The sequence below is a fragment of the Myiozetetes cayanensis genome, unplaced genomic scaffold, assembly GCF_022539395.1.
Source record: "Myiozetetes cayanensis isolate MyiCay16 unplaced genomic scaffold, myiCay2020 scf5-8, whole genome shotgun sequence".
In the NCBI taxonomy this organism is placed as follows: Eukaryota; Metazoa; Chordata; class Aves; order Passeriformes; family Tyrannidae; genus Myiozetetes; species Myiozetetes cayanensis.
Genome location: NW_026087742.1, coordinates 19295347 through 19319006, shown reverse-complemented (window position 1 = coordinate 19319006; position 23660 = coordinate 19295347). Strand labels below are relative to the sequence as shown.

The window sequence follows — 23660 nt, the reverse complement described above, 5'->3', positions numbered from 1 at the left end:
GCTGGCTGCGTGCATCTCCTCACGCATCTTGGAGTCCTTCCTTCAATGCAGCTGGGTTTGCCCGATTCTGCTGCGCTGTGCCCTGCCTGTGCCCCCTGCTCAGCCCCTGCAGCTGGTCTGGGGGCCAGCTCTCCCCCTTCCCAACCTTCCTGCTGGCCAAGGCGCCGCGTCTCCCGCTCCCTGCTCCGCTTGCCTCCAGGCTCTGCAGCGTTTGAGCGGCGATGGTTCCTCTCAGAGCTTTCTCCCTAGACCGGGGGTGCGGCTGGGGGGGCCCGGTAATACCATGTGCGTGCCAGTCTCTCCCCATCCTGCTGCCTTCGGCTTCACCCACTGTGGCCCAAAAATTATAGGGACTTGATTTGGGGCTTTTCTCTGTTGGGGAGAGGGGATGTTTAAGGTTTTCTTTGGTGTTGGGTTTTTTGGCGCATGAGTGTTTTTTTGGTTGGTTGGTTTTGTTTGTTTGTTTGGTTTTTTTCCCTTCTCCTTATCCAGCGCCCTCCTCAGCAAACAGGATGTCCCCAAACGAGCGCCTGCGGTGCTGGGGCTTTCCCCCCCTCAGGATGCGGCGCCGGCAGCCGGGACAGACCCTTTACCGGGGCGGGGCGGGAGGAGGCGCCGCCGCCGCCGCCGCCGTGTCGGGGGCGGGGAGGAAGGCGGGGCGGCGGGGCCGGGGGATATACGGCGAGAGCCTCCGGGCCGGGGGCGAGGCCGCCGCCTGGCCCGGGGGAGCGCCGGGGTTGCGGTGAGGGGGCGCGGGGCCTGCGGGGCTCGTCTGGGGAGCGGGAGGAGAAGCCCCGGCGGGGGAAGACGGGGCGGCGGTGGGGCAGGGGCAGCGGCCGCGGTGGGGAGGCCTGGGGCGGGTGAGGGGTGCCGGGGTCGGCGGGTGCCCCGCTCGGGTGCCCCGTGCCCGCCGCCGGGCCCGCCAGTCCGCAGGGGCGCGCTGCCCGCCCTCCATCGCGGCGGCGGCTGAGGATGCTTCCTGCCGGTCCAGGGGCTGCCTCGCGCCGCTCCCTGGGGAATGGAGGGCTGCCTGGTGCCGCTCCCCGGGGATGCCGGGTCCGCCTTGTGCCGCTCCCCCGGGGGGATGCGAGCAGCGGGCCGGACCGCCCGGCGGCGCCCTGTAAAGTAGCTTGGGAGCAGTAAAAATGCAGCTGTGCGGTTCGCATCGCCGGCAGCGGTGGTTCCTGCCGGCTTCCCCCGTCCCTCGCTCGGTGGGTGCGCGTCCCGGCCCCGCGGGGCGGCGGGAGCAGCCGTGGTTGCCCGGAGCGGCACCGCCGCAGGGAGCTGCGGCACTGCCCGCAATGCCCGCGGGCTGACGGGGCTGGCAGCTCCCGCTCCCCGGGGAGCAGCGCGGGCGGAACTGGGGGAAAACAGCAGAAAATGTGATTTTCCGTGCCCGCAGCCACGCGAGCACCAAGCCTTGAGACACTGCGCCTCAGTTGACACGGTCTGGGCATCGCCAGGGATAGTGGCTCCTCTGCCTTTGCGATTCTCGTGGCAACACTGGGAGCGGTTGCACCAATACTCATAATTCTAATGCTTTCGTAACGCTGCTGGCTTAGAAAGGTGTGGGGATAGAGAGCTGACAGTAATTGACAACTTGGAAAAAAGCCCCAAACTATAATCCTGTAACAGAGCATAAGGAAATCAGAACACTGTTCATAAAAACGTAGTTGAACCTGTTTTTGTTTTTAACCTTGGCCAAAAGGGGACTTGAAATAACACGGAACAAAGCTGAGAGAATTAATTATTAATGATAAATAGGAGAAAATTCAAAGATATAGGACTGAAGTTTAAAAAAATGAAATATTTTAAAAAAATCCACGGATTATTGTAGAAAAAAAGAGTAATTTTACAGATAAAGTCTTAACTGCCATGTTACTTTGTGTCACTGCAAACAAATTACCGGTGCATGAATTTTATTTGAAAATAGTGGGGTGTGTATAGATATATTTATTTTTTAATGTATTGCTTCCAAGGTTGTCTGGCCTTTTACGTGGATGACTTCATAGAACATTCCAGGAGTAGGGTAAGAACCTAAAGCTTTTTGGTATACTTATTGGCTTCCTTTATACAGAAAATAAATGAGATCAATTGGTCAAGGATGATGAAACTGTCAGTATGTTAAGGCCTTTAACATAAATAAAGCTCTAAACCTGTACATTGAATGCTTTAGGGCATGTGACATTTACAGAAATATGGAAAATTTGGAACAAAAATACATGGAAATAGCCTTTGTGGCCTTTTTAGGCATCTGAAATGACATTCCATTAATTTTCAGTGTCTTGTGCTTTTCGGTGATTTGAAGAGAATTCTCAGCAACACAACTGAAAATTCTCTTTTTCTCTAATGTATTTGTTTCTGTTCCTCAAATGGGCATATATGTTCTTAAATTAGCATTTTCATGTATTTAGGTGTATTTATTGTCAGTTACTATTTAAAACCCGAGCTGCTGTTTTATGCAACTTTAGTACTTTATGTTACTGCAGAACTGTTCCAACAAAGGTCTGGTTTTGTGGCATTTTGATACTTTCACTTTAATGGATGTCTTGCTCTTTCAATGCTTGTTCGTCGGTCAGAAATACAACCTCCGTAATTCTCAGCAAAGCATTTGAAGTTATAATCCCTATAATCCTTGTAAAGCAATTTGATGTGTGGTCTATTTTGAGACTGTCCTGCTTATACCAGTAATACATTTTGATTTTCCACTAGACTAGTGGTAAGGGCGCGGCGCTGTCACTGCCGAGGCCCGGGTTCGATTCCTGGTCAGGGCCACTCCCGGGCACGTGGAGCTCGTTAACCCTGTAAAGGTAATCCATCTAAGTCCTAAGGACCTCGCTGCCACCGTCCAAGCTCGCTTGGCCCCGGCAGATGAACCTTAGGATTAAAGGGTGGGCTCAGTTCCGCGCACACTGTGTCTCACCTAAAAAATCCAATGCGCAGGCTGGAAGGTGTAAAGACCTTCCCTGGATCTTCGCTCGTGAAGACTGGCCATTATTATTATTTATTTTGATTTTCTAACCTATGTGCGTTTGATGAATAATTTAATTAGTTAATTTTGATATTTTTATGTATTATTATGTTTAATTTAAATTTACACAGCATTCTTCATTTAGACTTAAGAAATAGTACAAATTCTCAGTTATACTATTTATGGAAAGTTCTACAAAGTTAATGTAATCATTTGATTATGTTGTTGCACTTGGAGGATGGTGGTATGAGTAATGCTGCTTTGAGAATATTAGATTTGAAGAGATTGGTGTCTTTTGACTGCCTCTTCTTGCCATCTGTTTCCTGGTTCCAAGTTTAGAGCTTCTGCAGGAACAGTATCCTTTTTGCTTGCAAAATGACTGCCTCAAAATTGTCCTCAAAAAGAAAGGAAGGTATAAGAGTCTTACTGAGCAAGCATTAAGCTGTGAGAACCTCATCAATGGCTTTAAGTCTGTGATTTTCTAGTGGATCAGCTATCAAGCAACATCAAAGAAACAATATATTTTTCAGAAGTTAAATGTTGTGAAAAATTATTTTATTAAAAAAACCACAAACGGAAACACCAAAACTGAACACATTGTATTCTTCCCAGAAATTTATTTTTTTTACTATTAGAGCTGCATATGAGTACATGAGGTAAAAGGAATGATAAAAAACCAGAGAAGATATAGTATGATGTGAAGTTAAATTTTAGTACATTGAACTCTGTTACGTATCTCCTCTGTAACACTACAGTAATTTTTTCTCCCAGCAGAAAACTGGAGAAAGCATCTTTTATCTTGCTTATCCAAACTTCCTTCAGACCTTAGTTTTTAAGAACAAATTCTTGGAATGTGTAAACAGGTAAATGGGAGATACCTAAACACACAAGTTTCTGCTGGAAGTCTTGGTCTCATGATGTCTGGATGGTGATAGTGTGGCCTAACAGATAAATAGGGTGGTTGTTATTTGTTTTGTTTTGGTTTTTTGTTTGCCAAAACGAAATCTTGCACCCTTCTTTTGCCTTTCTTTTGTATCAGCTACAGCTGAGACCACTTTTATATAAGGTTTTGCTCTGACATGACCTAGAGAATTAAGATAATGTAATAGATAGTACTGCTCAGATTAGTTCCACAAAAAAATCCATGTTGACGGTTCTATTTTACTAGTTACTGTGCTGCCAAATTCCACCATTTGTATGCTTTCAGTGTTAAACTTGACTTCTGGTAATATTTTGAGGACTTAATATAGTTTTTGTAAATGCACTTGCAGGAATGAAGTGGAAGTCAACTGAATTCTCTGGTTCACTACTGAGACGAAATGACATTCATGTTTGTGGTGGATGGAAGTCATGGCAGCGTCTAACATGGGAAGGAAGGATATAAATGGACCATGTGGCGTGACTCGTTCAGACTGCAGATCTTCTGCCTGCTTATGGCAGTGCTGGCTGTTGTGGTGCTGGTCCATAATTTTTTTCAGTTAGAGGTAAGTGAAGCCACTCCAAGAGCGCTTGAGCAACATTATTCCATTTTGAGTGTGAGGTTAGAACTGCGTCTGACAGCATTTAGCTACAACTTGGAATCATAGAAAATTCCAACTGGGAGGGATTTGTGAAGGTATTTAGTCAACACTCTCCTCAAAGGACCAGCGTCAGAGTTAGCTTGGATTACTCCAGGTATCGTAGAGTTGTGACAGTCCTCAAGGATGGCCAGATTTCACAGCCTGCCTAGACAGGCTGTTGCAGGGCTGCACCTCTCGTCTAACGAAGAATGTTTATCTCATGTGCAGGTGGAAGTTGCGTCTTATTTTTTTAGTGTGTACTTTCACTCAGTTCCTCTGTAACTACCCTCTAGGTAGTGAAAGACTGCGGTTAGATCCCCTTTTGGTCTTCTCCAAATTAAAAATAAATAAATAAAAGTTTGGTTCCCTTAGTGTCACTCCACTTCCCTAATCATCTCAGGAGTTCTTAGCTGTTCTCTCCACTTTGACTCTGGTATGGGTTATCCAAAAAACAGACACAGTGTTCTAGTTCACAGTCTTCTTCACCATGGTCAAGACCTATCACCATGGGAACTATCACTTTGCTCAATCAGCTGGTTATGCTCTCATTAATTCATTGCCACAATGCTGTGCTGTTGACATGGCCAGTTTGCTGTCTGCCAGAATCCCTAGGTCTTTTTCTCCAGAGCTGTTAGATGGCAAGCTGATCTCCAGCCTCTACTGATGCGACTTTTATTTGCTTTTCCCTTTTTCCCCTCTGCTGTGTCTGACTTGCATATTTCTTCATGTTACTTAGCACGTTATTGCAGACATACTCTCGAACTGCTTAGTTACTGGGTTACTAACCCCAGATTAAAGTCAACCCAGATGAGGATCCCTCTCAGGGAGCCTTGGAGGCCGACCCTGCCCATTGGCTGTGTGGCATTTTGTGAGTGAGCATAATAGTGCTCTTTAAGGAGGAAAAAAAAAAACCCTGATGGGTTGGGCAGGTTGTGGCAAGAGATACTTTCCTAGATATGAAGTGCTTGGCTTGTCAATAAATTATAACTATCCTCTATGCATGTGAACCGGTCAATAATTTTTTATGCTTTTAAGCTGTGCATATCCTGCTTGCAGAATCTTCCTTCCTCCTGGCCAGTGGTGTCCAAATGAAATGATCCAAAAGAGGGGCTGTAAAATCCCTTCACCCCCACAAAAAATACAGTTGAATTAGAAGAGGATCGCTTAAGGGTAAGGAAGATGTTTGAGAGGTCTAAAATCACAAGTGACACAGGATTAATAACTGGAGACACTAAATAAAAACTGCAAATGCTGAATTTTAAAGGAAGCAGGGATGCTTTTTATGGATTGCAGCAAAGCGGCAGAAGTCCTTGCAGTAAGACTGTGTAGCTGCTAAAAGCATATAGTCAAAAAATCTGGATGAATGCACAGAAGAAAAATCTGTTAGAGGATACTAGATCTCAAAGATGTCCACCCTCGTGTTTAAGAAGTCTCTAAGCCATAAAGGGCTAGAAACTGCATTAAGTCTTCAGGAGGAAATATCACAAGGTGTTTGTTCTGTATTCTTTTCCCACATACCTGCTCTTGGAAACTATTGGCAGTCAAAACACTGTGTTTGATGGACCTTTTGCTCAAGTTAACATGCTCTTTGTGTGTAACGTACAAAGTAGCTTTTGTTTTTATTTTCTGTGGTTTCGGGGTTTTTTTTATGACCTAGAATGTTGTAGGAAGAGTGTTGATATTTGGAAACCCTAGACTGTTTTCTTTTTTTTAAATTTTATTTTAATCACATTTATTAGAGAAGAGGGCTCTGGCAGTGCTTTGAGAATGAAATGGAAAATGCAGGTTTGCTCTGTGCTTTTTCTTGCCACTATTTATGACAGAATCTTCATGGCTTTGTTGACGTTTACTTACCTACTGTTCCAAACTCGGCTAAGTATTGTGTTGCTGTGACCACAACAACATGCCACTCTAACCCCTTCTGTTGTCTTGACTTTTCTGAATGGACCTGCTCTGGTATTTGTTTCTGTCTTGGCATAATTTTCCAGGCAGTCTAGTGTAGGTGTCTATGCTGATTCATTTCAATCAGAGATCAAAGCCAGAAAAAGCCTTAGAGAGCCTTCACAGAGTATCTGTACCCTAATCTGTTTGGGTTCTGGAAGGTGGGCTCTTTGTTGATTACTGTTGAAAACGTGTTTGTAAATGCATCAGACATGCTTCTCATCCCCAAATTATCTAACCTAGCTGGCTAAAGCTCAAGATCTAAGGCAATTGTCAGCTATCCCCCCTCCCCAGCTATCCTCCCTGCTTCTTCTCTGTTAGATTTTATACTTTTTCATGTTGGAATCTTCCCTCTTAAATTCTTAAGCTAGTAATGACACCCTCTCAATAGTCCTCGTGTCAGAATTTTACTTTTCTTACTCTATATTTAAAAAAAAACAAACAAAAAAAAACAAAAACAAAAAACAAGCTGTCCACTACTCTCTTGAAGTCACTGTATTATAGTACTAGAAGAAATGTATTTTTATTTTAATTTTTTTCTGTGAACATAGATAAAATGTTTAATAATTTTTTTTTTTTGTGAAGTATCAGGATGTTGCCAAACATCATGCCTTTAGGATATAGGAGAGTGTGAATTTGTACCAATTGCCTTTAGAGTGAAAGAACAACCATTTCAGGACTGGTTTTGAGCTCTGTTTTATTAAAAGCACTTAGAAAAGAGTGTATGGGGAGAAGGGAAGTTTTTGACAGAGTGAACTAATGGTGTATGAAATCAAACAGCTGAAACTGAATAAAAGAACTATGTAACAAAGTCTTTTTTTCTTGCTGCTAAATTGCAGGTGCCTACAAAAGATAACTTCATCTTATTCGGAGTGTTGCTGGAACATTTCTCTGTTAGGTGATGGCTTTTTAGGATTGGCTTTGACACTTAGAGTAGTTCAGCACCCACTCAGCGCTGTGAGATGGTAATGACAGTGAGCTGATTTCATGTCTGTCATAGACAACAAATAGAGTACCTGGAGAGTAAAATTACTGAAAATAAGATGACTGACCTTTCAGTAATTGGGGTTTGTCCAGTTTCAGATGTTGTCTGCTGCATAAATTGAGAGGTTTTATTGGTCAAACTGGAAGTCTTGTTCCCCCACCATGCCGGTTGGCTGGGAATCTCTTGTGATGTTTCCTGCTCTAATGATAGTGACTGTTCTGAATGGACCAGGCCAAGCCAGGAGTAACAGTTGGTGGGAGATCTTGGGCTTTGAGATGGAGTTGCACATTTTCAGCAACACTTGAAATACTCAGCATTTTCACTGGCCACCGGTCATAAATGAGTGTTTTAAGGTTGCTTTAAGCAACTCATTCAATGACAGCACCTACATTATGGTGTTTAACAGAGGTGTTCATTGCAGATCTAATCAAGTACCCTGGGACCATTGTAGAATATCTTTGAGGGCATTATTGTCTCTATTGATCTATATATTTTATCTCATTTTTGCTAATTTGGCATAGACAATGCCAAAAACTGAGTAGTTAAGCTGAAACTCCCATTAGCTCCCTCGTTGTTATGACATCTGTAATGCCAAGAACCGCTTGTATATTTGTTTGTGCTTAATTGACATGTAATCTGCTTTGTCCTAACTGTGTTACTTGGCAGGCATCCATTAAAGCACTTTGTGGTCAGATTTGGGTTCTGGTTAGCTTCAAAACTCAGAAGGTAAAAATAACAATAACAAAACCCCCAACAAAACAAAACAAAATCAAACAGATGTGCTCCACACAAACCAAAAACCTCAAACAAACCCAACAAACCAACAAACAAAGACTCTTGGAAACTGAACTTAAAATACATGATACCTTGAATGGAATATAGTATGTAAGGAAATAAGTATATAGTATATAAGGAAATAAGCATATGAGAAAATAGTATATAAGGAAATAAGCAAAGCAGGGCAAGTTATTTATCATGGAGACTATAATAAAAACTAAAAGTATCTGTGTCATAAAGGAAGAGTACCAGTGAGAAATCTTGAGAAATGCTCTTTATCTGTTTTTTGTATGTGTGTGTGTGTTTTTGGTATTTTGTTTTGTTTTGTTTTAATTTTATTTAGTTTTGGCTACTAAGTACAGCAGAGACCTCACAGTTCTGCACAGTCTCAGTGTGCCAACCTACCATAGAAGAGCCAGAGATATTTGGAAATGCTGGTGAAAGAAGGAGTAGGAAATAGAGTAAGGGCAAAGTCAGCTAATTATCTGCCTCAGAGCAGCCCTTGTGTATCCACAGGGGCAGGAGAACTGGAGCACTTGTTTGGAGCTGAGCCTGGGAAACACTATAGAGAGGAAGATGGTTTGGAAAGCTTTTCTATGTCAGTGAAGGATCTTCAGTATATTAATTGACTATGAAGCTTTCCCTGCCTTTACTGGCAAAGAGAATCTCTGCAGTAATGTGGTCCTGATTGGGCTTTACAGTCCTTCTTGAGAGAGGACTGTAAAGATGAACAAGAATGCTGGAGAAAGAAGCATGAAGTTGAAGGAGCTCTGCTTTTACTTTCTTGGAGATTCTCCCTCACCCCTTTTGAAGATAGACTGAGAAAATATTTGTGATATAATCTGTTCTGCTTAATGGGTCATAATCTGGAGATGTGGAAGTGTCCTTGGCTCAGCTGCAAGTGAAGAGCTTTGGCCTTGTGCTTTGCTGTGGAGGTAGACAGATTTGGAGACACTGAACACTGTTACTGTTCTGTTTTCTGAATGAGTTTGTTGGCTTTGGTTCTCTGCACTCTTTTCCACTGAAAAATACAGGTATGCCTCTGGAAAGACTTCAGAAAGCCTAGCTAGGCTGTAAATGGCATCTTCTACAACTCTGATAGAAAGACTGGGTCAAAAACCCTGAATAAATTTACAGAAGATTAAAAATAGGGACATGTCTGTTTTTAAGGCTGTCTTAGATGGCTATCTCTTCTTAATTTGAAGGGATTTTTTTCCCATGCCCCTTGACCTGAAGTACCAACCATTGAAGAATGAGCTGAACTATAGAAATTTTCTCTTGAGAACTTACACTGAAATCAACAATTATTCAGACACACATATCCTCCCCTCCACCCCTCCTTAGGAAAATGCTTAAATATTTTTGCAGAATGATACATTGTTACCAGCTTATTGGATGCATTAAAATAGATAGCTAACTTTTAAAAATATTTCCATGCAGTATTTTCTGTGTTATGGATATGCATGAGCAAGTGAAGGGAAGAAGTTGTGAAGGTATCCAAAAATAGACACTTGGCTTAACTCAAGAATGCATGTGGGCAAGATTTAAAGTAGAACTGTGCCTGAGGTTGCCTCTCATGCTTTGGCTGAAATTTACTGGACTAATAAAAGTAACAGGCAGCAATACATCTGCAGCTTTGCTTGGTGTGATGGAAAATGGAAATAATTACAAATTATCTCATATGGCCTTCAGGGGAAATTTATTAAATCCTGGATGGAAGTGCAAAATAAAAGCTTCTATTGTGATGTTAACATTTGGTGTATTTGTGGATACCTGTGTAGTTTACATTTTAGAGTTACCATGTAGCAATCTACGTTTCAGGTTTCAGGTTTTGTTGTTAACATGGATATCATACAAAGAAGATTTTGCCTATCCATCCTGCATCCTAATGTGCTCATCCTCTTACTCTTAAGCTGATCAAAACCAACTTCTTATGTCACAGACTTCAAAAGCCTGTACGTTCCTATTGTTTGTTGGGTTTACTTTTCTTATAAAAAAGTGTGTTGAATCTCAATTTTGTTCTTAATGATCTTTATACACTGGTAATATTTCAGTGGACTAAGAAAGGTTTATAACAATGAATAAGGCTTTAATATAAGCGCTGTGAATTTTAGTACATTACTGAGCAGTTGGATTACAGAGGAAGTAAATGGGAAACACTAGGGTATTGGTGAGTACAATGATATTTTAAAAGATTTCAAATAACATAGTTGGATTTCTTTTTTTAGCAGTCTTTATGCTCTGATGCCATGTGAATGTTGCACTGTGTAATTTAAATCTTTGCTTGAAAAACTATTTTCGTTCTTAATGAAATGGAAGTATGGATAAGTTCTACTATATGTACCTGATAATTAATTGTTCATTAGCTGCTGATTTGGTGTGTATTTGAAGGGTAAGTTTGGAGTTGCTGATTAGAAGTCTCATGGGTAGCTCTGGAGGCTTAGGCTGTGCTATTTTTAAAATTTTCCTAGTGCAAACCTGCAAAATTGTGTGATATCATGAAGATGATGGTATCTCTGCAGTCATTTGCATGAAAATACAGTTTTGGACACTGATGTCAAGTTGCAGCAGAAACCTCCTCTCTTAGTCTAGCGTTGTATTTAATTTACTTAATTTTTAAGCTCTTGTGTGAATTAGGGGATGCTCTGCTGTTTCATTTGGTTCTACAAGAAGCTGTATATAGATTTTTACAATCATATAAATAAACAAACCAATAATTTCTTTTACGTGTTCAGTCCTAGCTTGTTCTGCACTATTGTACTTGCCAACTGGCTCATGAATTCATTGTCCCTGAAGCATCTGGGGTTTTATTCTTTTATTTCTTCCAATCTGTACATTACAGGGAAAGGCACATTTCAGATAATTAGATAAGAAGCGATGTGAGTGTGACCAGATAAATGACTGCAGCTGCTACAGGCAGCAGACTTCCCTAGAAGGTGTGTGCAGGGGGTGCATCAGCGTCATCTGCAGTGTAAGGTCCCAGAGAAACCCTATTTCCTTGCATTACATTGGGCAGCTATTAGACCTCATGGTGCTCTAAGACTAAAAAGTTACTACAGAAGAAAATAAAACATGAGCTACAATTTACTACTTAATCGTTCAACCTTTTTTAATTTTTTTTTTCACATTGCTGATGTTTACAGAATATACTTGGAGCTAAAATACTACCATAGAAAATATTAGGCATGATCTATATAAAAGCTTCTTTGCCATAACAGGGTGACCGTGTGTTACCCACCTGTTTCCTTAGAAATCCCATGGTCAGAGTAATAGATTCGAGTCTTCTAGTGAAGTTGCTTCATTTGGTTGGCTTCAGAGCTCTGCAAAGGAAAGCCCAGTTCTTGGGATCATTTCATTATCTATTATTCACAATGTTTCATTTCGTAGCACAATTTCAGGTGATCTTTTTCCTCCCCAGAACCTGGATGATGACACAGTTTCAGGATCAAATTGGATAACAGAAAACAATGTCCAGCATTCTCTGTCACAGACAAACAAAACTACCAGGAAGCCTTACTGCGGTTACACGCAGCAGACTTTGTCCAGAAGAGAACAAGAGGAGCAGGAAACATTGCTTGCTGCAATAGAGTGGCCAAAACCCCCTGATGGCAAAATTGCCTTTGCACAAAGCACTGATCCCTCACGTAGTGACTTTGTGATTGTGAAACCCAGCAGGTTCTTCAAGGTGGGTGATGAGTTGGAGGTCCTCGTTCGTATGAAGGATTTCCAAGGAAAGCCCAAGCAGTATGGCGGAGACTATTTACAGGCACGAATTCACACTCCTCTGCTGAAAGCTGGAGCAACAGGAAGGATTGTAGATTGCCATAATGGCCTTTACAAAGTCTTCTTTACCTTGCTTTGGCCAGGAGAGGTCAAAGTGTCCGTGTCACTTGTCCATCCAAGTGAAGCAGTCCAAGTCCTCCTGCGTTTACGAGAAGAAAGGCCAGACAGGGTCTATTTCAAAAGCTCCTTCAAGTCTGGGAGATACTCAGAAACTACAGAGTGCAACGTTTGCTTGCCTGGAGATCTCCCAGTCTGTAACTTCACAGATCCCTACACAGGTGAGCCGTGGTTCTGTTACAAGCCTCGAAAACTATCCTGTGCCAGCCGAATCAGCCATGCCAAAGGTGGATATCTAAAAGGTCTCCTGACAAAAGAGGAAAGCCTCTTTTTCCAAAGGTATGTATGTTGTTGAATTTATTTATATATATATATACTCAGTCAAGTTGCTTTTTTTGGGTTTTTTTAATACAAATTTGGCTTATTGGTTCTTATGACACATGGCCTTGGAGGAAGAGTGTATTTGCAGGAGGAGGTGTTTGATGTGAGTTGTTGAGTAGTCTGTTCTCCTCCATTCAGCTGTACAAGAATCTTAGACAGCAATCTTAAACTACAGAAACTTGGTATGTAGTTCTCTCTCTGTGCTTTGAATTCAGCTTTGCTGCACCTGCTGAATTCCACAAGAGCATGCTGTCTGAACTGGGTGGTGGTTTGGGGGACTGTTTCCTTATTTTTTCTTTCCACACCTGCATTGCAATATCAATAACAATGTTTTGAGATGCCTTCTTGACCAAATTTGAACTACTTAAAAAAAGTCCAGGCTTGACAGTGTGACTGTCAAACCTTAGGAATAGTTTTAACTCAGTCATGAAGAAAACACCTGGTAGAACAAACTGCTGAGCAATACCCATGCAAGTGGAAATGATCTGTGCATGTTATTTCAAGTGTCAAACTAAATTAGTCATCTTTTTCTTCTGCATTCCACATTTAAAAAAACCCAAACCATCTCAATGCCTGGGTAGATGTGACAGAACTGCTTCTATATGAAATTAGACATCTGAATTTAGACAAAATTAGTGCTGTGTAGTGCCAGAGTTGTAGTTGCAGGCTGCTGCCTTGCTCTCCAACAAAATTGATGAAGGAAAGACTTTTGGCAGTATGTTCAGTTGAGGCCTGCATTGGGAAAGATTTTAGAGTAGCAATTCCCGGTAGTGTGATTAGGAAAGTATTATGTGTATGTTTGAAACCAAGACTAGAAACAAAAAGTAAGTATCAGTGGCATTTTTTTTTGGCTCTTCCTTATCAAGTTTGTAAGCGGTCTTTTGACTTTCTGTGCCTCTGGCAGCTTACCTGTAAAATATGGCTTATATTTATTGGTGATGTTTCCAAATGGGAATGGGAAAGGTTTTGCTTTTTTTTGTTTGGGGGTTTGTGGGTGGGTGTGTGTTTGTTTGTTTCTTTGTTTTGGTTTATTTATTTGATGCAGCTCTGAGATCCTTGCCTGAGTGCTTATAGAAATTCCAAATAATTTATTTCTTAAATGGAGAAAAACATTAGAAAAGGATTCTCTTCAAAGCAGTAGCAAAAGATAGAACAAGAGCTTATTATTAAATCTCTGCATCTGTCACAGCTATACAGCTGCTACAGCACTGTACCCTTTCAGTGGTTTGTCTCCACACACTCTGCAAGCTGGGAACTTCCCATCTTTGTGGAAAATCCTCCAAAGCTTCTTGCAGGCTTCTGATAGCTTGATAGCCTTATCGGGATTTGTGTCGGTAAAAGTGTACACAGGATGGGTGTCTTCATGCCGTGAAATTTTGAATTTGGTTTCAGGAAAGTGATGGTGGTCTTGAGGAAATTCATGCAGAATGAATTCAGTTATAGGAAGTAGAGTAAACTCAGAGTAAAAAATTCTTTCTGTGAGTACTACGTACTTATTTGAAGTGAATTAAGAAAAAATGAGATTAATATAACCTTCAAATTTTACAGTAATTTTTACAAATATTATTATGTTTATGTTTTGTTCAAGTCATGTGAATATCAAAAGGCCGATACTCTCCAGTGGACCTGATTCCGTCATTGTAAAGCCCAAGGCATTTACAGGTAAAGTGAACTTCATAAGGTTCTTGTTTTTAATTCATAATTAAATTTATGAAAAAGAACAACAGGCATGAGGTAATAATTGATTTATTTGGTTTTTGTAGTGTGGAATAGAAATTAATTTCAGATTTGTATTGAGAAGATAAAGGCTTTTGGTTGTTTACTGTAATATAAGTTCATTACTAATAATTTTTTTCCGAAATTACATACACAAATGAGATTTTTAACAACAACAACAACAACAAAAAAGATTGTTCTCCTGCCAAAACTGTCCTTTTTCCCCCCTTAGCATTTACTCACAGCTGTAAATGTCTTGCAGTAACTGCTTACCAAACTCTTAATCTAGCAAAAACAGCTGGGTGGTGTTTCTTAATTTCTTTCTTTGTTAAGAACTTTGTCGAACAGATTTTGATATCTTGCATATAAGTATTACTATCCTTTGTGTTACCACAGGATGTCAGAACCTACAGTTGTGAACCAGAGCCTAATTGTTCAGCGTCCTGTCTAAAAACAGAACAAAGGCAGTCTGTACTAAATTAAACTTTGAGGCTGTATCTCATCCATATCTGTGTACAAACTTTTTATGCCTCTAAAAAGCCTGTGTAAAATGTGATACACAGAGAATTATTTCTTGATTGAGAGCTTTTTAGACCTTTTCTTTCATAAGGTTTTAAGAGGCTTTTATGGTAGAGCTCCTGACCTGTGCAATAAAGTCTGAACAGAGAGCAGCCTACAGCATTTCTTCTTTTAGTTTTACTGTTCACTAAAAAAATAGAGTGCTGCTAGTAGGCTAGCAGCATTTCCCCTCCATCCCTTTTCTTTCTCCAGATCCTTTAGATGATGTGGTTTTGTTGCCTTTTTATATTGTGTATTTCCTCACAGAAACTGCTGCAAATTTGAGATTTGATTATGTCACCGTTCTTCCAGAAGCTATGAATGATCAAAGCCTGCCTGCATTTCCTGAGGATTAGTGTTGAGTTAGAAAGGGTGGATAGGAGTAGCACATTTCCTCAGGGAAATTCCTTCCAGGAACAGCAGTCTCTGAATAAATAAACTAAATGTATTAGTATAATGATTGTGAATGTATGGATTTGTTAGGATTGATGGTACATACAAATTCATTGTTCTTCTGTTCTTTTTGTCTATGTTTTTTTGTTTGGAGGTAAATGTAGATCAAGTTCCTTTAAAATTTTATTTTTCTGAAAAACAAGTTTTAATTTCTATCCCTGGTTTGTAGCTTCAGATTGGAACTTTGACTCTCTTCTTTAAAATCCCAAGTAATGGCTTTCTGAATTCTGGACCAAAAGTGGTGTGATACTGTACACAGATTTGAAATGCTGATTTACTGTGAGGCACCAAAAAGTTGTTCTAGTACCATTTTTATATGTGTATGTGCAGCAGAAAAATCCACTTAAAAGGTAAAAAATGAAAATACTTTTCAATCAAAACGTAGAATCAAGCAAACTCAAGTTGTGAAATCACATTATGAATTTGTCTTTAATTACATGACCGTACAACAGCTTTTTTTTCCTTTCTCTGGAGGATTCCTGTTTCATAAATATTGGATGAGTCCACATTGCTAGCTGGGTTTTTGTTCTTCTTCCTTCATTGTCCCTGTTGTCCAATTTAAAGTAACATCCAAAGATAAAATTTTCTGAAGCCTTTTTTCTGTGGCACTCGCGATTATATTACTTGTGTTATACGAACTTAATAGTAGTTTGCTTTTTACAGTGTCCCTGTGAGGTCTGAGGATGTTAACAAGCTCCAGGCTCTCAGGTTGACATCTACTAATACAACACACAGAGAATATTGTACAGAAAGAGAGTGCCAAAAAGTGCTTATAAGGAAGGGGTGTTTAAAGATGCTTGTGCATGATGTTATAATGAAGCATCTACCAGGGGATGCTTTTAGGCCCTGGAACTCCAGTGCTTGTACTCTATACTTAGTTAGAATGGTCCCTGGTATGAAGTTGTGACAGGGCAGGAACTGTTCTTAACAGATAACCTCCACATCAAGGTGGGTAAAAGTGTTTAAACATTAAAACATTTCAACTTAAACGTAGCTGGATGTGTCTGTTTGTGCCAGAGAAGAGCTCCCTGCTTGTTCAGTTTAGGTATTTGAATACACAAGTGGCAAAGGAGAAACCTGAAACGACCTCACAGGAGTCTGATGTACCAATATCACACTGGTTGCCAAGAGAAATATAGCAATATGTGACTTACATAACCATGAGGTTGCAGCTCCTTTCCTGTAATCTCTGGCCTTTGCTTGTATCCACCCAACTTCTGCAGGTTAAACAGGTGTCCTACAGAATGTCCTACAGTTGCTCTTCAGGGGGCTGCTTGTTGCTGGCAGTGAAGGGTGAGTGGGCTAGACAGCAGCGAGAAAGTCCCAAATTCATAGAATTAGAGACTCTCATGATTAACATATTCAAAGGGCATGTATGAAATTATTGGTGATGGAGCAGGAGTGTCTCGGTATATGCTACTTCATATTCCATAGTGGAAATTTTTTGGAGGTGTTTTCGGTGGGTTTGTTTTGAGGTTTTTTGTTTGTTCTGTTTTGGTTTGGTTTTTTTCGTGTTTTTTTGTTGGTTTTTTTGGTTTTTTTGTGTGTGATGGTAGCAGGTTGTCCCCTGGGTCGGTGTCGGTCGCTGAGCGGAGCTGCGGTGCGCAGGCCGGGCGCCAGAGGGCAGCCGTGCGCCGCGACACGGTGGGGATGGGCGAGATGCTCTGCCCGCCCTTCTGCCTCTGCTCCTCTGCCTTCCGCAAGCACCCGCGACTGGGCACTGCTGTCGCAGGGTGAAACATGCCAGATACTTAGGTTTTTGGTTTTCTTGTTTTGGTTTGGTTTGGTTTTCGGTTTTGTTTTTTTTTACAGTAATGTCAGAGATACCATGTAATTTAAACCGAGTTAAACTGTGATTGTTCAAACTACTCTACCAGCAGTTGCAGGTTTTAGCTGCAGAACTGTGGGGTGAAATACCTGGGCTTACAGAAGTGTGATGCATCACGTTTTTTAATTGTGATTAAAAGCCCAGCCGGCAGCCAAGGAGCACCCAGCTGCTCACTCACCGCCCTGGTGGAATAGGGGAGAGAGGCAAAAGCATAAAAGTGAGAAGACTGCTGGGTTGAGATAAAGACATTGCAATAGGGAAAGCAAAAGCTGGACACACAAGCGAAGCAAGACAAGGAATTCATTCATCACTTCCCATGGGCAGGAAAGTGTTCAGACATCCTCAGGAAAGCAGGGCTCCATCATGGGGAAGACAATTGCCATCACTCCAAACATCCTCCCCCCGCTTCTTCCTTCTTTATCCAGGTTTATATTAGAGCCTGATGCCATGTGGCCTGGAATGTCACTTTGGTCAGTTGGGTTCAGCTCTCCTGGCTCTGTCCCCTCCCAGGTTCCTGTGCACTCCCAGACCACTCACTGGAGGGGTGGTACAAGAAGCAGAAAAGGCCTTGGCTCTGTATAAGCACTGCTCAGCAATAATGGAATCCCTGCATTATCAACACGGCTTCCAGCACAAATCCAAAACACAGCCACATATTAGCTATTGTGAAGAAAATACTTTTTGCTTTAAACTAGGGAAGATGTTCGTTCATCAGTGACTACATGTCCATGAGGATTATGGAGGCTGGTTCTGTTGTTAATTTCAAAGAATTTTTCTCTTCCAGATTCAATCAGTCTGAACAGAGCTGAAGATCCCACAGCTTCCCCTTCTGGTTATTATTATGAAGACCAGTGGAGGTCCAGAACACACTGGATCCATAATTTTAACAAATCAGATGATATAACCGAGTGCTTACAAGGAAAAGTAATCCACTTGTTTGGAGACTCTACAATAAGGCAGTGGTTTGAATATCTGACAGCATTTGTTCCAGGTAATTTTTTTTTTATTTGTTTTTTTTCTTTAAAGATCTTTGCCAAGCTTTATTTCTCATCTCTCAGACACAGAGCTGATCTTACTGAGTGACAATGACAATGACAGAGCAAAGGAAGAGGGAAGACAAAACCTCATCAGAAGTCCTGGCAGACAGTTAGTCAAATGTTTGAGCAGACACTGGAAACATGTAGGCCTTGGAAATGTGACCACAGGGTATCAGTGAAGTTGTCCTTGTAAAGGGACCACTGTTGTGGCTGTGAGTTAAGGTGGCCACCCCAGGAGCCACAGCAGAAGTCACTTAGGCTTCCTCTGTAAGACCTTCCAGTGTCACCATTATAGGAGTGATTTTGGAATGAAATAGCAAAGAACTTTTTTTAATGTTCATAGGTGTTTTGGGTTGTTTCCCTTATTTTAACTTAAATAACAGAATTTCAGTAGCCAGTTAGATATTCCTCCCTCCCTCATCCCTTTCCCATAAAGGGATTCAGTTGCACTGAAACGCAGCCTTTGAGACTCCATATTGCCTACAAGTTTAAGTCACCTTAAATTTAATGGAGTCCTAAAGTTGCTAGAAGGGTTCTTGTGAACACTGGATTCATAGGGCAACAGTGACTATCTGGAAAATTTCTTTCTTACAAGAGAAAACAAAATAGTTTGGGAAACTTGGAAAAGGCATTGACAGCCTTGTCAAGTCCAGGTGTGTTGTCTTACACACAACTTCAACTCACAACTTCAATAGTTTTGACATCTTATATCATCTTTCACCAATGCTCGCTCTCGGGTTTTCAGATCTAGTGGAATTTAACCTGAGGAGTCCTAAGAACGTGGGCCCTTTCATGTCTGTGGACCTGAAGCACAACGTGCTGCTGAAGTTCCGCTGCCACGGGCCGCCCATTCGCTTCTCAACAGTCTTCAGCAGTGAACTGCGCTACATCGCCAACGAGCTCAACGGCATCGTGGGGGGGAGGAACACCGTGATAGCCATAACCATATGGTCCCACTTCAGCACTTTCCCTGTGGAAGTGTATATCCGGCGGCTGAGGAACATCCGGAGATCAGTTATTCAGCTGCTGGATCGCAGCCCCGAGACTTTAATCGTCATCAGAACAGCTAATGTTCAGGAGCTTGGGCCAGAAGTGAGCCTCTTTAACAGTGATTGGTATTCCTTTCAGCTCGATTCTGTCATGAGGAAAATGTTCTCAGGAATTGCTGTGCACTTTGTGGATGCTTGGGAGATGTCTGTGGCTCATTACTTGCCACATAACTTGCACCCACAGGAAGTGATTGTTAAGAATCAAATAGATGCATTTTTATCTTACGTGTGCCCTCTGCAAACTTAGCACAAATCCCTATGTCATCTTTCGCTGTAGCTGAAGTAAAGTTGCTCTTTGTCAGAGCTGTGGAATGATGCTGGATGATATGGAGGAACTCTGGTTACTGTAAATGCATGCAGTATGAGTGGAGTGGCCTTAATTCTAGGTAGCTGTGAAAGGCGGTAAAGAGGAGTTGACTGTTCAGGCCATATCTTCCTTCAAGCTTATCATTCATATCTGAGATTATTAGAGAGCACCTTAAATTAAATTGTCAGGATTCAATAAGAAATTATTTGGGTTATTAGCTTTACTAGTTGTCTGCACTGTATGCCTAATTTAATCCATATGACACTGATTCTCTTGTCAGGGTCTTGTTGGCCAGAACTGTGTGTGAAACCTGGGAAAGCTTTTGGGAATGGTCTTTCTCTTAACATTCCAGAGTTTCAGAAGTGTCTCCTCTAGTTGTATATCAGAGAACACAGTGCCTGTTCTTGTTGCAAAGTCCTAATTAGAGACATGAAGGGAGTGTACCAAAGTCACTAATAAGGAAGCACAATCAAAATACCTGTAGTACTAAGTCATGAAGAATTTGCTGAAATATAATAGGGCACCCGTGTTTACAGATGGCTGCTAAATAGTGCAAATAGCCAGTATTTTAGTTTTGTTTTCCTGTACTACTGAATCTCTTTTGAGCTTAGATGTGCTGTCTACTGCTTGATTTATCTGCAATGATGAAATGTGTATTATGATCTCAGTGAAGACACTGTCTGAGGCAGTTTCTGCAAGTTCAAGTTGCAGGCTCGCCTACTTGAAGTATTTTCCAATGGAAGTGTTTCCCTTCCCTGGGACATAAGGCTATTGTGCTATGCTCCTGCAAAGCCAGGCTGCTGACAGTCACTCGTGTACATCCTTCATGCGCTGTGTCTGTGTGGAGGGGCCAAGGGACCCGAATACACCTGGCCAGGTTTGGCACTGGGTAACAGTAACTGGCACACACAACCGGCCAGGGCCACGCCCTGAGTCCTCTTCAGGGTCTGCCGGTTTTATCATTTATTTGTGAACTCCACTGCTGACAATATAAAAGGTAAAAAACGTCGCACCCGAAAGCCAAGCACACGCAGGGTTACCTTCATACAGCGGCTTGGGATAGACCCAGGCTTGCTGGTGTGAAAGCTGGTGGCTCTCAGGCCTCTTGGTGTGGTGTTTACTGCTGCTAGTTGGATTGAGCCCATCTCCAGTTTTAACTCGTAGTGCTTTGAAAACAGGGTTTTGATTAAATTCAGCTCCCAGACTGAAAAGCAGTTCCTTGTTGTCTTAACTTCTGGTCCCGCTCAGGCCAAAGCCAGTCTTTGCCAGTGGTGTTACCGAGAAATGTGTCAAAGCAAAGGTGGGTCTTTGTGAGAAAACAGAAGATTATTAAAGAAAGCTGGTTAAGTTGCACAGAGTGAAATGATTGAAGTGTCTTTATGTTAGAAATGTTTTGTTCTTTGTCAGGTTTGCTGCTCTCTTAAGAGAGATTGTGCTCTCAATGCTGGAGCCCTGAGAAAGCTCGTGCTACCAGCTACAGCAACAGTGCTTTTTATTTTGTTCATTTTAAAGGACAACCGAGAATTATTTTAAAAGCAAATGTAAATGCTTTCAGCATGTAAAAGACATCAGTAAAAGGCATCCATCTATAAACTTAGCAATTTAAGAATGTTTAAAAATGTCTAAAAATGACTGCAGGAGTCATATACACTGAAATAATGTTTATTCTTAGCTTTTCAAATCAGAATTAAGGAGGTCCAATTTGCTGGTTCCTACTGACAGCTGCCTCACACAGCATCTGTCCATACATTGCCTTAGGTAACTATTTATTCCTTTTATATGGTAATGGAAATTTATCCTTTGCTAAGAAGAGACCACACCGGTTCAGGTCTGGGAAAGTAAACCACCACGGTGGAAAATGACCTTTCATCTTTCCCAGGTGTGATTTTTGAAATAGGTAGAGTGTAAGACTTTCATCCTGAATAACAAATCCATCCTAGTAATGTTAATGAAAATAAGACTTCAAACTTGTACTTTGAAGGAAACTACTTAATTTGTGGACTAACCATTAGGTTTCCCTCCTAAAGCCATATTGTGTGTGAAAATGTGGCAGCACGTTTCTCCTCTGAATGTTGTAGTGCCACTGCTTTTCAACAGCAGCTTTCTATCACTGTTAGCTACCACGCACAGATAGAGAAGAAAATAATTCTTTTGCGAATGTTTTGACAGTGGAGGGAAAGAGAATGGGACTGCTATTTTAGCAAAGATGTCTAATTGCCTCCTGGTAGAAGCTCACCCTTTAAATTAATAAGATTAATTTTTTAACAACAGATTAACTTTTAGGTAATGAACTTGGGGGAAATTGAAAATTGATTTGGAATGAGGACCAATACTTCATTTCTTTGGGCTCTGAAGTAGACAGGGAGAAGAAATTAAGGAACTGAGGATTTATTCATGTTTGGGGACATGATGCTTTTAGATGTCTTTCTGTTGATCTATAAATGATTTTTCATTTCTGTTCTCATCCTGTTACCATCACACCAGTTGTGTATGTACTGTGTATGCAATCATAGAAGCAATAAAATATTTTAAATCAGTTTATTTAAACTTTTAAATGGATTTTAATGGGTTAATAGGTTGGTTATTTTTCAAGTTATTTAATGTGAAACAGGACTGGAAAGGAATTTATCAGTTGTCTGTTAGGTACCTTTCTTTACACATAAGAAATTATTTCACAAGATTTTTCAAAACCCTGTCTTCCTTTTCTTTCCAATTTGTTAATTTGAAAGGAAGAAATTGTATTTTTAATGTTTTCATTCTTATTCTGAACATTTTGATTATTAACCTTTCAGTACAGATTTTTTTTTCCTTTTTAATTTTTCTAATCAAAATCCAGATCCCTCAAATCCCAGTGAAATAAACTGTACTTTTATGGTGTTTATTAGAAGATTTCAGAACAATTTACTTATTAAAAAAGTAAACTCCATTTTATGTATTAAGAGTGTTGCACTATAATATTTTGAGAATCTTGTTTCTCATGTATATCTTCTTAGGCTGATTTCTTCCTTCTAGAAGACGTTAGTTGAATTGTTGATGAGAAGAGAGGACAAAAAGCAAAAGTTTCCCTTTTTTTAGTTTAGTTTTAGTTCCCTTTTTTTTTAAGTTGCTTCTAATTTCATCTGCAGTGCAGCGCTATTGTGGCTCTGCTTTATGGGATTTAAACACCGTTTTTCATTGTTTTACTCGTTAAAGGTAAGCATTTAAAAATGGAAACTTTGCTTACCACAAGTGTCTGTGCAATTTTTTTTTATGTACTACAGGTGACAATTCCATGTACATGTGCCAAAAACAAAGGTTTGAAACTGTCTCCTGGAAGAGTTGAAGGTATTGGGATTTTGCTTTAGTCTGGTTGCAAAGTGTGGGTTAAAACAGTCTTCCTCTCATGACAGTTTAAGTAACAGCAAAAAGCTTCAGTTATAGATGTGTATTTAATTTATAAAGCACGCACTTGTTAAGTCCAGATTATTCCATATATGTTTAGACTGTTTGGAAGACTCTTACTATGTTGGGAGCAGCAAAGGACTACATCTGTGTGTTAGAGAAAGAACTTGTTTTCAAAGGAGTTTTTTTTTTTCTAATATGTGTATGTTCATTGAAATGCTTACAGTATGAAGAAGGCTCTACTGTCTTATTTCCTGATGTGATCAGAAAAACAATTTTAATAGCCAAAAAGCTCAAAGAATGAAAAGTTTCTAATAAAGAGGGAGAGTTTACTTGAACTATTTAATCTGATTTAGTCTCAGTTTATCTTGTTTGTTGTAACCCCACATCCTTTATATTTCTACAGCTGCATAGTAGTTCCCTTAGTTTTACCTATTACATTCTTGTGCTGTATGTTGGGTAGGAGTTTTACACTATGGTTTATAGATTAAATTCACTTAGAATGATGTTTATGATCTGTGCCTGACATGAGACCTAGCACCAAAGCACACTGGTGTTTCCTGCTGTTGGTGCATCAGGCCTGGAATAGATGGGAAGGAGAAATGAGGAAACAGGATTTGTGTTTTAAGATGAGGACTGGGCACACAATGCTTTTTAGGTGTCACTCGGTTGATCTATAAATGATTTTTCATTTCTGTTCTCATCCTGATATAATAGAAGCTCTTGACGTAATAGAAGCTGAGCCCAAGAGCTGTGTTTTCAAGGTCACGGGGAGAGGGAGAGAGTGGCTGCATGGCACAGACTGGGGAGCCTCTGGGATGGCTGGAGGGCCAGGGTGGAGGAGTTGGGGGATGGCTGCCGGCTTTCCTTGGGGTTA

General features: G+C 40.9%; 1 protein-coding gene across 3 annotated transcripts; it reads left to right on the top strand.

Annotated features, from left to right (window-relative positions):
* Positions 1 to 662: 662 nt before the first annotated feature.
* On the top strand, positions 663 to 23121 carry NXPE3 (neurexophilin and PC-esterase domain family member 3). 3 transcript variants are annotated; one of them, XM_050333709.1, is made up of 7 exons: positions 663 to 742; positions 1980 to 2029; positions 4243 to 4455; positions 11652 to 12412; positions 14043 to 14116; positions 17794 to 18000; positions 18792 to 23121. In XM_050333709.1, exons 3-7 carry the CDS (start codon positions 4363 to 4365, stop codon positions 19340 to 19342), a joined length of 1686 nt encoding a protein of 561 aa, XP_050189666.1. In that variant the 5' UTR covers positions 663 to 742; positions 1980 to 2029; positions 4243 to 4362; the 3' UTR covers positions 19343 to 23121. The 3 variants fall into 3 exon arrangements, with proteins under 3 accessions (XP_050189666.1, XP_050189667.1, XP_050189668.1); XM_050333710.1 differs by lacking the exons at positions 663 to 742; positions 1980 to 2029 and adding an exon at positions 2075 to 2810; XM_050333711.1 differs by lacking the exons at positions 663 to 742; positions 1980 to 2029 and adding an exon at positions 3158 to 3834.
* Positions 23122 to 23660: the final 539 nt, after the last annotated feature.

Bases quoted from the DNA above. Each gene is read 5' to 3' on its own strand.
- NXPE3 (XM_050333709.1), top strand. From the start codon at position 4,363: ATGTGGCGTGACTCGTTCAGACTGCAGATCTTCTGCCTGCTTATGGCA. The intron at 12,413-14,042 runs GTATGTATGTTG...GTTTTGTTCAAG, and splicing joins GAAAGCCTCTTTTTCCAAAG to TCATGTGAATATCAAAAGGC. The intron at 14,117-17,793 runs GTAAAGTGAACT...TTTCTCTTCCAG, and splicing joins AAAGCCCAAGGCATTTACAG to ATTCAATCAGTCTGAACAGA.